This window comes from Leucoraja erinacea, chromosome 8 (genome assembly GCF_028641065.1).
Source record: "Leucoraja erinacea ecotype New England chromosome 8, Leri_hhj_1, whole genome shotgun sequence".
In the NCBI taxonomy this organism is placed as follows: Eukaryota; Metazoa; Chordata; class Chondrichthyes; order Rajiformes; family Rajidae; genus Leucoraja; species Leucoraja erinaceus.
In genome coordinates, this window is record NC_073384.1 from 3,268,953 (window position 1) to 3,285,679 (window position 16,727).

General features: G+C 47.7%; 1 protein-coding gene across 1 annotated transcript in view; it reads right to left on the reverse strand.

Moving 5' to 3' along the window:
- The window catches only part of commd1 (copper metabolism (Murr1) domain containing 1), a 47,283-nt gene extending 31,048 nt beyond the window's left edge, over window positions 1–16,235 (reverse strand). The window contains exon 1 of the mRNA XM_055638890.1: window positions 16,003–16,235. Within this exon, the coding sequence (XP_055494865.1) occupies window positions 16,003–16,209 (207 nt within the window). The 5' untranslated portion in view covers window positions 16,210–16,235. The remainder of the gene's footprint in view (window positions 1–16,002) is intronic.
- Window positions 16,236–16,727: the final 492 nt, after the last annotated feature.

Below are 16,727 nucleotides of genomic sequence, written 5' to 3' on the forward strand. Positions count from 1 at the left end.
CCCGGAGATTCGGAGGCTCCAACCGCAGGTCTGGCAGACAGGAACACCGGGAGCCCGCGGGTCCCTGCTGGGAGACCGCTTTTCGGGGCTTCCGCAACGGCGACTTCTCCCGCCCGAGTTGCGGGGTTGAAGATTACCTGGAGCGGGGCCTTACATCACCGCCCCGCGTGGCTTGGAATGGCTGCGGGACTTTGCTAGCGCCCGCCGGGGGCTCCAACAACAAGACCCGGAGCGTGGCCTTGCATCACCCGGCGTGGCTTTAATGGCCGCGGGACAATTACCATCGCCCGCCGGGGGCTTTGACTCTGACATCAGTAGGGGAATGGGAAGTGCAGGGGAGAGATACGTTTTTTGCCTTCCATCACAGCGAGGAGGAGATGCGCGGTGATGGATGTTTGTGTAAATTGTGTTGTGTCTTGGGTCTTTTTTCTTTTTGTATGTATGACTGTAGAAACAACATTTCATTTGGACCTCAATGAGGTTCAAATGACAAATAAAATTGTATTGTATTGTAATGTAGTGTACTGGGGTTACAGAGAAAGCAACTGAGACTGGGTGGTTTGGGTTGGAATCTAAAGTTACACCACGGAGGTGTTCTGCAAAGCATGCACCCAATGTACATTTGGTTTCTCCAATAGACAAAGACATGCGTTTCCTTTCCTGTTCTGACAAAGGTTTAATTGACCTGAACAAATAATTGTTTCACTCCTCAATCATATTACACAACCTGTTGAGTGCAACTTCCCAGCAATTTACATCCTTTTAACTAACTGCAAGCTTGTTATATGTCATGTTCCCAAAGAAATATAGAAAATAGGTGCAGGAATAGGCCATTCGGCCCTTTGAGCCAGCACCGCCATTCAATATGATCACGGCTGATCATCCAAAATCAATGTCCCGTTCCAACGCCTCACATCTTCCGACCATGAACAAACTGCGAGATCGCCAACATGAAGAGTGCCTCAGAAGCAAGTGTCAAAAACATGCAGTATACTTGAAATGGACTACAAGGTTTGAGATAATGGCAAATATCTCCCTTCAGGAACACATAGGTAATTCTGTGGATTCTGCAACAAATATTCTCCTTAAGGCTTCAGTAAGGTAAATGGTAGGTTGCAAAACACATTCAAATATCCAAACAAAAGAAAGGTCAAATTATGAGAGGTAACTTTAATAAGTAAATGAAAATAACTCAAACAGCACACTCAGTCAAAAATATTTGAAATTACTTCATCATGCAACATCAAACCTTGTGAACCAAGAAGCCTTGTGTACTATCCAATCAAACCAGTGCCCTCCATAATGTTTGGGGCAAAGACCCATCATTTATTTATTTGCCTCTGTATCCACAATTTGAGATTTGTAATAGAAAAAAATCACATGTGGTTAAAGTGCACATTGTCAGGTTTTATTAAAGGCCATTTTTATACATTTTGGTTTCATCATGTAGAAATTACAGCTGTGTTTATACATAGTCCCCCAATTTCAGGGCACCATAATGTTTGGGACACATGGCTTCACAGGCATTTGTAAATGTTCAGGTGTGTTTAAATGCTTCCATTATGCAGGTAAATGAGAGCTCTCAGCACTTAGTCTTTCCCCTAGTCTTTCAATCACCTTTGGAAACTGCCAATGGAAGTCAAAGAAGCCATTATAAGACTGAGAGACAAGAATAAAACTGATAGGGACATCAGCCAAACCTTAGGCTTACCAAAATCAACTGTTTGGAACATCATTAAGAAGAAAGAGAGCACTGGTGAGTTACTAATCGCAAAGGGACTGGCAGGCCAAGGAAGACCTCCACAGCTAAAGACAGAACAATTCTCTCTATAATAAAGAAAAATCCCCAAACACCTGTCCGACAGATCAGAAATACTCTTCAGGTGTGGATTTGTCAATGACCACTGTCTGCAGAAGATTTCATGAACAAAAATACAGAGGCTACACTGCAAGATGCAAACCACTGGTTAGCAGCAAAAATAGGATGGGCAGGTTACGGTTTGCCAAGAAGTACTTAAAAGAGTAACCACAGTCCTGGAAAAAAAGGTCTTGTGGACAGATGAGACAAAGATTAACTTATATCAGAGTGATGGCAAGAGCAAAGTATGGAGGAGAGAAAGAACTGCCCAATATCCAAAGCATACCACCTCATCTGTGAAACACAGTGGTGGGGGTGTTATGGCCTGGGCATGTATGGCTGCTGAAGGTACTGGCTCACTTATCTTCATTGATGGTACAACTGCTGGTGGTAGTAGCATAATGAATTCTGAAGTGTATAGACACATCCTATCTGCTCGTTCAAACAAATGCCTAAAAACTCATTGGCCGGCGGTTCATTCTACAGCAAGACAATGATCCCAAACATACTGCTAAAGCAACAAAGGAGTTTTTCAAAGCTAAAAAATGGTCAATTCTTGAGTGGCCAAGTCAATCACCTGATCTGAATCCAATTGAGCACGCCTTTTATATACTGAAGAGAAAACTGAAGGGGACTAGCCCCCAAAACAAGCTTAAGCTAAAGATGACTGCAATACAGGCTTGGCAGAGCATCACCAGCGAAGACACCCAGCAACTGGTGATGTCCATGAATTGCAGACTTCAAACAGTCATTGCATGCAAAGGATATGCAACAAAATACTAAACATGACTACTTTCATTTACATGACATTGCTGTGTCCCAAACATTATGGTGCCCTGAAATGGGGGGACTATGTATAAACACTGCTGTAATTTCTACATGGGTAAACCAGTATGTTTAAAAATGGACTTTATTAAAATCTGACAATGTGCACTTTAACCACATGTGATTTTTTTCTATTACAAATCTCAAATTGTGGAGTACAGAGGCAAATAAATAAATGATGGGTCTTTGTCCCAAACATGATGGACGGCACTGTATTTTCATGTACAGGATGAAGACACACCCAACCTAATTCTGTGTGCTACTTAAATAGATTCTATACGCCCATGAAACTTTAATGACAGAGAAATACATGTTTCAACATTTTTGGTGCAAAATGTAATTTATATATAGAACTAAAGTACAACTGAAAATGAGTGGAAAGTAATCAGGGAATATATTCCAATGGTGAAATATTTGAATGGTTCTAAAACTGAATGAGACAGACATCACAGACAATTGTTACAAAGCACATGGAGGACCTCTAGTGGTGATTCAGTGCTATATCAAATGCTTACCAAAACTACCAGGACACTCATTTTTGTTTCTACAAATATTTGTGCCATAAGCAGCATCTCTGGAGAGAAGAAATGGGTGGCGTTTCGGATCAGAGATACATAGACAATAGGTGCAGGAGTAGGCCATTCGGCCCTTCGAGCCAGCACCGCCATTCAATGTGATCATCCCTAATTAGTACCCCGTTCCTGCCTTCTCCCCATATCCCCTGACTCCACTATTTTTAAGAGCACTATCTAGCTCTCGCTTGAAAGTATCCAGAGTACCCTCTGAGGCAGAGAATTCCACAGACTCACAACTGTGAGAAAAAGTGTTTCCTCGTCTCAGTTCTAAATGGATTACTCCTTATTCTTAAACTGTTGCCCCTGGTTCTGAACTCTTCCAACATCGGGAACATGTTTCCTGCCTCTCATCCTGCGTGTCCAAACCATTAACAGTCTTATATGTTTCAATAAGAGCCCTCTCATCCTTCTAAACTCCAGAGTGTACAAGCCCAGCCACTCCACTCTCTCAGCATATGACAGTCCCGACCATACTTTCCCTATCTTGGCTTATGCATCTCTCCAGTTCAATCCATTTTTTTTTGCAAGCCAAACTCAGCACAAAACACCAAATGAGAGTCTAAGGAGAAGTTTGCAAAAGGGGAAACTTGCATCATACTGGTTCAACCTGCAGCCTTTTATCATAATCCCAGCTCTTGAATCTCACTCTAACCTTGGCTACACTATGAATGTGGCTGATATGAGAGTCAGTGAGCCATCAAAACAGAAGAGCATATACACGCTAGAATTTAGAAGATTGAGGGGAATCTTATAGACACTTACAAAATTCTTAAGGGGTTGGACAGGCTAGATGCAGGAAGATTATTCCCGATGTTGGGAAAGTCCAGAACTAGGGGTCACAGTTTAAGGATAAGAGGGAAGTCTTTTAGGATCGAGATGAGAAAATCATTTTTTACACAGTGGTGAATCTCTGGAATTCTCTGCCACAGAAGGTAGTTGAGGCCAGTTCATTGGCTATATTTAAGAGGGAGTTAGATGTGGCCCTTGTGGCTAATGGGATCAGGAGGTATGGAGAGAAGGCAGGTACGGGATACTGATTTGGATGATCAGCCATGATCATATCGAATGGCGGTCCAGGCTCGAAGGGCCGAATGGCCTACTCCTGCACCTATTTTCTATGTTTCTATGTTACATTTTAAAGGGAGACACACTTGTTCTTGAACCCAATGTCTCTAAACTCACCAATGATATCTGAAGATTCATCAGTGGAAGCAGCTGCCTCAAACTTTCTGCTCTGTAACCACTGAAGATAGTCAGAAGAGCAACTGGAATGGGAAAGCGATGAAAAACAAAAATAATTCACTTAGGATTATTTTTCACTGGGGATTCCCATTTCCATTAGGTTAAAGATAATTCAATTTAATGTGTTCTAAATTTGACAATGGTGTGCAAGTCATAATTGTGAGTCCGACTCTTCAGAACTGAATAAATATGAATGTATTGGGAACAAAACAGGTTTCTCACTCAGCAAGTCAGGTACCATCTGTACAAAGAGAAACAGAATCGACTTTTCAGGCCAAAGATCCTTCTTCACAACAGAAAAAGAAAAAGGGGAAAAGTGTCCATAAAGGGGTGGGAGGTGAACAGAACTGGGTCAATGTTATCACGGTATTAAAGATGGTATTAAATGGAAGATAATAGCGTGGATAGCGGGTTGGCTGGATGGCAGAAGGCAAAGAATTGCAATAAAAGGCGCTTTATCAGGTTGGCTGCCAGTGACTAGTGGAGTTTTGCAAGGGTCTGCGCTGGGGCCGTTTCTCTTCACGTTGTATGTTAATTATTTGGATGGGATTGAAAGCTTTGTGGCCAAGTCTGCAGATGATGCTAAGATAGGTGGAGGGGCAGGCAGAGTAGAGGAAGCAAGGATTCTGCAGAAGGACTTGGACAGGTTATGAGAAGTGGCAGATGAAATTCAGAATAGCAAAAGGCAGAGTCATGCAATTTGGTAATAAGCATAATGGCGTGGATTATTTTCTAAATGGTGAGAGATTCCAGAAATCGGAGGTACAACGACACTCGGGAGTGCTGATGCAGGACTCCCAAAAAGTTAATTTGCAAGTCGAATCGGTTGTAAGGAAGGCAAATTCAATTTATATCAAGAGGACTGAAATAAAAATTTAGAGATGTAATGCTGAGGCTTTAATATGCTGGTCAGTCCGCATTTGGAGTATTATGAGCAAATTTGCGCTCATTTCTAAGGAAGGATGTGCTGGCTCTAGAGAGGCTCCAGAGGAGGTTTACGAGAATGATTCCAGGAATGAGTGGGCTAGCATGTGATGAGCGTCTGACAGCACTGGGCCTGTACTCCTTGGAGTTTAGACGGTTGAGGGGGGACCTTATTGAAACTTACAGAATAATGAAAGGTATAGAGTGGATGTGGAAATAATATTTCCACTGGTGGGAGAGCCTAGGACCAGAGGTCATAGCCTCAGAATTAAAGGGTGCTCTTTTAGAAAGGAGGCAAGGGGGAACTTCTTTCGTCAGAGAGTAGTTAATCTGTGGAACTCATTGCCACAGAAGGTTGTGGAGGCCAAGTCAGTGGATATTTAAGGCAGAGATGAGCCAATTCCTGATTAGAACGGGTGTCAAGGGTAATGGGGAGAAGGCAGGAAAATGGGATTAGGAGGCTGAGATCTGCCATGATTGAATGGCGGAGTAGACTCGTTGGGCCGAATGGCCTAATTCTACTCCAATATCTTGTGAACTTGTGAATGTTTGTGGTAGGGTCAATGGGAACAAAGTCCTGATTGCAAAATGAATGAGGACAGTTAAAAAGGGTAAAGGAGACAATGTTAGAACTGTGAGATGCAGAACTGGTGTAAATCCAAAGTGAAAGTACAGTTTGCAAACACCCACAGATCAAGCAGCACCCGTGGGGAGAGAAGAAGAGAGAATCAATGCCAGACATGGTGACACTATCTCAGACCGGCCTATTACTACACAAATGAAGAAAGGATGGCAAATTGAAATGACTGAATTAATTTCTGAATCTAGAGAGCTGTAAAGTGGCCCAAATGAAAGATGAAATACTAGTGTTGGGTTTTGTAAAGTGTGGGGATGAGAGAGGGATTAGAAAGGGAGTGTGATTTCACTAACAACCGACAGAACTCAGCCTTGCTCTTGTAATCTAATGATGCGTTCTCACAATGGTCACCCAATCAATGTTTTCTCTACAACAGAGGAGACCACTCACTGTACAGGCATGACAACAAGACTGAACAATAGTTTCCATTTAACTATGGACCACATCATAGAAACATAGAAAATAGGTGCATGAGAAAGCCATTCAGCCCTTCGAGCTAGCACTGCCATTCAATATGATCATGGCAGATAATCCAAAATCAGTACCCTGTTCTGGCTTTCTCCCCATATCCCTCGATTCCCTTGGCCATTAGAGCCCTCTAACTCTCTTGGTTTCTTGGTCTTCCAAAATATTACAAATGGAATTTAAACTGGAGGTGATGGAGGGAGGACTTAAGCCAGAAAGGGTTTTTGAGAAGAAATAGCTACCTTAAATTTAGTTGCATCTGGTTGGGTAACTATGGTAGGGTGAAGGTTATTCCATGCTTTAATTGTACGGGGGGTGTTTTCTCTTCAAAACATCCAGTGAATTGGCCTCCACTGCCTTCTGCAGCAGAGAATTCCACAGATTCACAACTCTCTGGGTGAAAACGTTTTTCCTCATCTCAGCCCTAAATGGCCCACCCTTTATTCTTAAATTGTGACCCCCAGTTCTGGACTCCCCCAACATCAGGAACATTTTTTCCTGCATCTAACCTGTCCAATCATTTAAGAATTTTATGTATCTACAGTGCCCTCCATAATGTTTGGGACAAAGACCTGTCATTTATTTATTTGCCTCTGTACTCCACAATTTGAGATTTGTAATAGAAACAAAATCACATGTGGTTAAAGTGCACATTGCCAGATTTTAATACAGGGTATTTTTATGCATGTTGGTTTCACCATATAGAAATTACAGCAGTGTTTATACATAATCCCCCCATTTCAGGATGTTATGTAAATGAAAGTAGTTATGTTTAGTATTTTGTTGCATATCCTTTGCGTGCAATGACTGCTTGAAGTCCGTGATTCATGGACATCACCAGTTGCTGGGTGACTTCTCTAGTGATGCTCTGCCAGGCCTGTATTGCAGCCATCTTTAGCTTATGCTTGTTTTAGTCCCCTTCAGTTTTCTCTTCAGCATATAAAAGGCGTGCTCAATTGGGTTCAAATCAGGTGATTGACTTGGCCACTCAAGAATTGACCATTTTTTAGCTTTGAAAAACTCCTTTATTGCTTTAGCAGTATGTTTCAATCATTGTCTTGCAGTAAAATGAACCACGAGCCAATGAGTTTTGAGGCATTTGTTTGAAATTGAGCAGATAAGATGTGTCTATACACTTCAGAATTCATTATGCTACTACCACCAGCAGTTGTATCATCAATGAAGATAAGTGAGCCAGTACCTTCAGTAGCCATACATGCCCAGGCCATAACATCCCCACCACCGTGTTTCACAGATGAGGTGGTATGCTTTTAATCTTGGGCAGTTCCTTCTCTCCTCCATACTTTGCTCTTGCCATCACTCTGATACAAGTTAATCTTTGGCTGATCTCTAAAGGGCCTGTCCCCCTTACGTGTCCTTGGCACGCAAATTATGCGACCTCATGGTCGCATTGAGATGCACGGGCATCGTATGGCCGCGCGGGGCTGGTCCCACTGAGCGCAGAGGGGTATGTAGTTGTGCGCGACATCATGCGGGGCTTCGAACTTTTTGTAGCAAACAAAATCTTCGCACGCCAACGGCCTGTCGCGGAACTGACGGCCAAAGTGAGACAGGCCCAAGACCCTGGCGCGACGCAACGTCTCACCTTCAACAGCAGCAGAAGCGGGCAAACGATCGCCGAGTTCGGCCTGGGGCTCACGGCCGTTGCAGTCCGGATCCGCCCCCACTTCTACTCCCAGAGCGGGGCCAATAAAATTGAAGATGGACACAAAATGCTGGAGTAACTCAACAAGACCGGAAGCATCTCTGGAGAGAAGCAATGGGTGACGTTTCGGGTCAAGACCCTTCATTCAGACTCAAGAAGAGTCTCGACACAAAACTTCACCCATTGGTTCTCCAGAGATGCTGCCGGTCCCAAAGAGTTACTCCAGCACTTTGTGTCCATCTTCAAATGACGTCACATGCTCCAGACGGCTGTGCGGACACATAAAGTCGTGCGCGACCTTCGTGGGACCGTCGCGGCTCAACGCGACCACGAGGTCGCGTAATTAGTGTGCCAAGGACACGTAAGTGGGACAGGCCCTTAACAGTTTTATTCTTGTTTCACAGTCTCACAATGGTTTCTTTGACTTTCATTGGCACAACAGCAATAAAAGTTTCCAAAGGTGAATGAAAGACTGGGGGAAAGACTAGGTCTCTTATACCTGCATTAAGGAGGCATTTAAACACACCTGAGCAATTATAAACACCTGTGAAGCCATGTGTCCCAAACATTATGGTGCCCTGAAATGGGGGGACTATGTATAAACACACCTGTAATTTCTACATGGTGAAACCAAAATGTATAAAAATGGCCTTTAATAAAATCTGACAATGTGTACTTTAACCACATGTAGAAACATAGAAAATAGGAGGAGGAGGCCATTCGGCCCTTCGAGCCAGCACCGCCATTCGTTGTGATCATGGCTGATCGTCCCCAATCAATAACCCTTGCCTGCCTTCTCCCCATATCCCTTGATTCCACTAGCCCCTAGAGCTCTATCTAACTCTCTTAAATCCATCCAGTGATTTGGTCTCCACTGCCCTCTGTCGCAGGGAATTCCACAAATTTACAACTCTCTCGGTGAAAACGTTTTTTCTCACCTCAGTCTTAAACGGTCTCTCCTTTATTCTAAGACTGTGGCCCCTAGTTCTGGACTCGCCCAATATTGGGAGCATTTTTCCTGCATCTAGCTTGTCCAGCCCCTTTATAATTTTATATGTTTCAGATTCAGATCAGATCAGATTCAAATTTATTGTCATTGTGCAGTGTACAGTACAGAGACAACAAAATTCTATAAGATCCCATTCATCCTTCTAAACTCCAGTGAATACAAGCCTAGTCTTTTCAATCTTTCCTCATATGACAGTCCTGCCATCCCAGGGATCAATCTCGTGAACCTAAGATGCACTGCCTCAATCACAAGGATGTCCTTCCTTGTGATTTTTTTCTATTACAAATCTCAAATTGTGGAGTACAGAGGCAAATACATAAATGATGGGTCTTTGTCCCAAACATTATGGAAGACACTGTATAAGATCGCCTCTCATCCTTCTAAATTCCAGCGAATATGCCCAGTTGACATATGTCAGTCCCGCCATCCCGGGAATTAACCTATGCTGCACTCCCTCAATAGCAGTAATGACCTTCCTCAATTTAGGAGATCAAAATTGCACACAATACTCCTATCTGCCTTCCTGTTTGCGCCACCAAGGTGGATAACCTCACATTTACCCACATTATACTGCATCTGCCATGCTTCTTCCCACTCACCCTGCAGCCTCATAGCATTCTCCCCGCAGCTCACACTGCCACCCAACTTATTGTCATCTGCAAACTTAAAGATGTTACACTTAATTCCCTTGTCTAAATCGTTAATATATATTGTAAATATATTACTGGGGTCCCACCACTGAGCCTTGTGGTACCCCATTAGTCACCGCCTGCCATTCTGAAAAAGACCTGTTAATTCCTACTCTTTGCTTCCTGTCTGCCAACCAGTTCTCTATCTATGTCAATACCCTACCCCCAATACCATGTGCTCTAATTTTGCACATTAATCTCCTATGTGGGACCATGTAAAAGGTTTTTTGAAAGTCCAGATACACTACATCCACTGGCTCTCCCTTATCCATCCACTTTATTTCCAATGTTCCTCGCATTAAGGCACAAAGCTTCAGCTTAGTTTTTCGTATCTCCCTTCTACCTTTTACCTCTGGCCTCCTTTTATGTCCCTCTGTCTCTTTGAATTGGGTCCAATCCCCATGCTCTGTTAGTTTAAACTGGCCTTTCCTACTCTCTTTCCCGTTAGCTGCACACATACGCGTCCATGTTGTTGACTCCTTCCCCCCACCCGTGTAGCACGAGCAAACTTGCGTGCCAGAATGTCAGTACCCCTCCAATGAAGGTGTAACCTGTCCCTTTTGTATAGGTTGTTCTTTATATTCACGTTGCAAACCTCCTTCCTCTTCTTACCCACATCATTTGTGCCTACATGCACAACTACTTCCGGCTGCTCCCCTTCCCCATCGAGGATGTTCTGAAGTCGGACCGAGACATCTTGGACCCTGGCACCAGGGAGGCAACACACCATCCTCGAGTCTCGCCTGTTGCCACAGAATCTCCTGTCCACACCTCGGACAATGGAGTCACTCACTACTATGGCTCTGCCTGTCGTCAGTCTCATCTCAGCGCTAGGATTCGAGTCACAGCCCTGTCCACTGCTCGGACTGGAAGCGTTGTTTGCCCTGACAGCTCCCAAGAGGATGTACCTGTTCACAAGAGGTACTTCCACCGACGTCTCCTGCACTCGCTTCAACCCCTTTCTTTCCACCTCTCCCCATCGCACCTCCTGTACTCTTGGAGCGACAAACTGACTGCAGGTCCTGTCCAGGAAGCCTTCATCATCCCGGATAAACCGCAGGTCATCCAGTTGCTGCTCCAATTCCCTAACTCGGTCCTTGAGGAGCTGTATCTGGACACAGTTCCCACAGGTGCAGTGGTCAGTGACACCAGCAGTGACCCTGACTTCCCACATCCTGCAACAAACACACTGCAATAACATTCCTGCCATCACAAGTTTAAATATTTAAATTAAATACACAACCGATTCAAGTATAGCCTCCTCGAGAAGACTCGCACTTTACCTCACCAAGGTCACTCCCCTAGACCTGAAGTTAGTTTTATCTAATCAAGTCAACTATCCACACAACCTCCACACAACTAATTAGGATGGCTCAGCCCATCCACTCACTCGCTGGTCTGGCTGCTGCTCCTCTGCGACCTTCAAGGTAATTGCCCCGGGCTGACTCTTGCCGCTCTTTTTAAACCTCCAGAACTTTACTCACCTAGGAGAAAGCTTTCCTTCAGCCAATCCACTCACTCACTGGTCTGGCTTTTCACAGAATATATTGTACTAAATGGGATAAATTGCAAGTGAACGTCTGCAATTTGAAGAGTAGGGATTAACAGGTCCCTTTCAGAATGGCAGGCAGTGACTGCAAGGCTCGGTGCTGGGACCGCAGCTATTTACAATATTAATTAATGATTTAGATGAAAGGATTAAAAATAACATTAGCAAATTTGCAGATGACGCACAGCTGGGTGGCAGTGTGAACTGTGAGGAGGATGCGATGAAAATGCAGGGTGACTTGGACAGGTTGGGGGAGTGGGCAGATGCATGGCAGATGCAGTTTAATGTGGAAAAATGTGAGGTTATCCACTTTGGCGGCAAAAACAGGAAGGCAGATTATTATCTGAATGGTGTCAAGTTGGGAAAAGGGGAAGTACAACGGGATCTGGGGGTCCTTGTTCATCAGTCACTGAAAGTAGGCCCGTAGGCACAGCAGGCAGTGAAAAAAGCGAATGCATGTTGGCCTTTATAACAAGAGGAGTATAGGAGCAAAGAGGTCCTTCTGCAGTTGTACAGGGCCCTGGTGAGACCACACCTGGAATATTGTGTGCAGTTTTGGTCTCCAAATTTGATGAAGGACATTCTTGCTATAGAGGGAGTGCAGAGTAGGTTCACGAGGTTAATTCCCGGGATGGCGGGACTGCCATATGTTGATAGAATGGAGTGACTGGGCTTGTATACCCTGGAATGGAAGGATCTTATTGAAACGTATTAGATAATTAAGGGTTTGACACGAGAGAGGCAGGAAACATGTTCCCGATGTTGGGGGAGTCCAGAACTAGGGGCCACGCTTTAAGAATAAGGGGTAAGCCATTTAGAACGGAGATGAGGAAAAGCTTTTTCACACAGAGGGTTGCGAATCTGTGGAATTCTCTGCCTCAGAACATAGCAGAGGCCAGTTCTCTGGATGCTTTCAAGAGAGAATTAGATAGATCTCTTAAAGATTGCGGAGTCAGGGGATATGGGGAGAAGGCAGGAACGGCGTACTGATTGTGGATGATCAGCTATGATCACAGTGAATGGCAGTGCTGGCTCGAAGGGCCGTATGACAAGTGAGCAACTCCCTCCTGGTACAGACGCAGGTTGGGCCAGATTGAAATGCCTCAATCGATTGAGAACTGGTGTTGGCAGAGCCAAGGTGTCTCTAAACAAGTGGGGATATAATTCCAACGATGCCACCTGCGAATCTGACCACAAACAATGGAACACCTGCTGAAATGCTCTTAACTGGAAAACCAATGCACAGCTGCCGATCTCACTGCCTACAAAGAGGATGCCATGAAGTGTGTTCAGCTCTGCTCAACAATATCTAATCTTGTGACCTGGACTCAACAAGAAGAAGTTGCGTGCTAACCAGTCAGCAGAAAGACAATACATGATTACAATCAAGCCATTTACAGTGTATAGATACATGATAAAGGAATAATGTTTAATGCAAGGTAAAGCCGGCAAAGTCCGATCAAGGATAGTCCGAGAGTCACCATGATGTAGATAGTAGTTCAGCACTGCTCTCGGGTTGTGTGGTAGATTGATTCAGTTGCCTGGGCTGAGGGCCTTGTTCTACGTTAAATGTTTCTACTGAAACACATGACATGCTGCCTGACCCACTGAGTTACTCAGCACTTTGCATCTGCCTGCTACCTCTTAATAATGACTGGTCCTGGAGAATATAGCTAATGAACAAAAGTCAAGATACATCATGGAGACTGCACAACAAATGCCTTGCCTTCGGGTAGCAGAAGCACCAGAGGGACAGTGGGACAGAGGGGCAGAGGGGCAGAGGGACGTTAGTGGGACAGAGGGACGTTAGTGGGACAGAGGGACGTTAGTGGGACAGACGGACGGGGGACAGACGGACAGGGGGACAGACGGACAGAGGGGCAGACGGACAGTGGGACAGACGGACAGTGGGACAGACGGACAGAGAGACAGACGGACAGTGGGACAGACGGACAGGGGGACAGACGGACAGTGGGACAGACGGACAGGGGGACAGACGGACATTGGGGACAGAGGGACAGTGGGATGTTAGTGGGACAGACGGACAGTGGGACAGACGGTACAGTGGGACAGACGGGACAGGCGGACAGTGTGACAGGCGGACAGTGTGACAGGCGGACAGGCGGACAGTGGGACAGTGGGACAGACGGACAGTGGGACAGACGGACAGGGGGACAGACGGACAGGGGGACAGACGGACAGGGGGACAGACGGACATTGGGGACAGACGGACAGTGGGACGTTAGTGGGACAGACGGACAGTGGGACAGACGGACAGGGGGACAGACGGACATTGGGACGTTAGTGGGACAGACGGACAGACGGACAGTGGGACAGACGGACAGTGGGACAGACGGACAGTGGGACAGACGGACAGGGGGACAGACGGACAGTGGGACGTTAGTGGGACAGACGGACAGTGGGACAGACGGACAGTGGGACAGACGGACAGTGGGACAGACGGACAGTGGGACAGACGGACAGTGGGACAGACGGACAGTGGGACAGACAGACAGTGGGACAGACGGACAGTGGGACGTTAGTGGGGACAGACGGACAGTGGGACAGACGGACAGGGGGACAGACGGACAGTGGGACGTTAGTGGGACAGACGGACAGTGGGACAGACGGACAGTGGGACAGACGGACAGTGGGACAGTGGGACAGACGGACAGTGGGACAGACGGACAGTGGGACAGACGGACAGTGGGACGTTAGTGGGACAGACGGACAGTGGGACAGACGGACAGTGGGACAGACGGACAGTGGGACAGTGGGACAGACGGACAGTGGGACAGACGGACAGTGGGACAGTGGGACAGACGGACAGTGGGACAGTGGGACAGTGGGACAGTGGGACAGTGGGACAGTGGGACAGACGGACAGTGGGACAGACGGACAGTGGGACGTTAGTGGGACAGACGGACAGTGGGACAGATGGACAGTGGGACAGACGGACAGATGGACAGACGGACAGTGGGACAGACGGACAGATGGACAGACGGACAGATGGACAGTGGGACAGACGGACAGTGGGACAGACGGACAGTGGGACAGACGGACAGTGGGACAGACGGACAGTGGGACGTTAGTGGGACAGACGGACAGTGGGACGGACGGACAGTGGGACAGACGGACAGTGGGACAGACGGACAGGGGGACAGACGGACAGTGGGACGTTAGTGGTGGAACAGGCGGACAGTGGGGCAGACGGACAGTGGGACAGTGGGGACAGATGGACAGTGGGACAGACGGACAGTGGGACAGTGGGACAGACGGACAGTGGGACAGTGGGACAGACGGACAGTGGGACAGTGGACAGACGGACAGTGGGACAGTGGGACAGACGGACAGTGGGACGTTAGTGGGACAGACGGACAGTGGGACAGATGGACAGTGGGACAGACGGACAGATTGGACAGACGGACAGTGGGACAGACGGACAGTGGGACAGACGGACAGATGGACAGACGGACAGATGGACAGTGGGACAGACGGACAGTGGGACAGACGGACAGTGGGACAGTGGGACAGACGGACAGTGGGACAGACGGACAGTGGGACAGACGGACAGTGGGACAGTGGGACAGACGGACAGTGGGACAGACGGACAGTGGGACAGACGGACAGTGGGACGTTAGTGGGACAGACGGACAGTGGGACAGACGGACAGTGGGACAGACGGACAGGGGACAGACGGACAGTGGGACGTTAGTGGGACAGGCGGACAGTGGGGCAGACGGACAGTGGGACAGTGGGACAGATGGACAGTGGGACAGACGGACAGTGGGACAGACGGACAGATGGACAGACGGACAGATGGACAGACGGACAGGGGGACGTTAGTGGGACAGACGGACAGATGGACAGTGGGACAGACGGACAGAGGGACAGAGGGACAGAGGGACAGAGGGACAGAGGGACAGTGGGACAGAGGGACAGTGGGACAGAGGGACAGTGGGACAGAGGGACGGACAGTGGGACAGTGGGGCAGACGGACAGTGGGGCAGACGGACAGTGGGGCAGACGGACAGTGGGGCAGACGGACAGTGGGGCAGACGGACAGTGGGGCAGACGGACAGTGGGGCAGACGGACAGTGGGACAGAGGGACAGGGGGGCAGACGGACAGAGTGGGACAGTGGGACAGTGGGCAGTAGGACAGAGGGACAGAGGGACAGGGGGCAGACGGACAGTGGGACAGACGGACAGGGGGGCAGACGGACAGTGGGGCAGACGGACAGTGGGGCAGATGGACAGTGGGACAGACGGACAGTGGGGCAGACGGACAGTGGGGCAGACGGACAGGGGGGCAGTGGGGCAGACGGACAGAGGGACAGACGGACAGTGGGACAGACGGACAGTGGGACAGAGAGACAGACGGACAGAGGGACAGTGGGGCAGACGGACAGAGGGACAGACGGACAGTGGGACGTAAGTGGGGGTGGCGGCGGGAGGAGGAGCGCTGTGGAGGTTGCTCTGTGCCGCGGGGCCGCCACCACCACCACCTCCCTTCACACCCGCCCCCGCTCTCTCTGTGTCTGTGATCTTTCCCCTTCACCTACCCGCAGGATTCCCGTCATCTTCTCCAGCAGAAGTGTGAACTCGTGCTGCGAGAGGTTGTTGTAGAGCTCGGCCTTGAGCTGCTGCTCGGTGACGGCGGGGTTGTGAAAGTACGTGATCTGAGCCAGGCCGCCGAGCAGCGCCGCCAGAGCCGCTCCCTCTCCCTCTCCCTGTCCGGCTCCGGCTCCGTCTCCGGCCGCCATCGCCATCGCCCGCCAGCCGCTCGCTGCTCACTGCCTCCCCCCACAGCCGGCAGCTGGCACTACACCCACACAATCTGCAGAGCGCAACATTACATTAACAAGGTACACAAACATGCTGGAGAAACTCAGCGGGTGCAGTAGCATCTATGGAGCGAAGGAAATAGGCGACGTTTCGGGCCGAAACCCTTCTTCAGACGGGTTTATAAATAAATTACATTAACAAGAATTGACATTAAAATAAACGAAAACAAATCGAAAAATACGTTTGTCTCTAAAATTGTATTGAGAATGAAAACAGCCCCACCAAATGGTTTGAACGATTTTTGAGAGGCTTGAAACACAGTCACACAGCACAGGACACATGACCTTCGGCTCATTCAACTTGCACACACCGATCAAAGATGTCACATCTACACTTGTCCCACCAGCCCGCGTTTGGCCCATATCTCTCTGGATCTTTCCTATCCATGTACGTGTATTAATGTCTTTCACATGCTGTTATGGTACCTGCCTCAATTACCTCC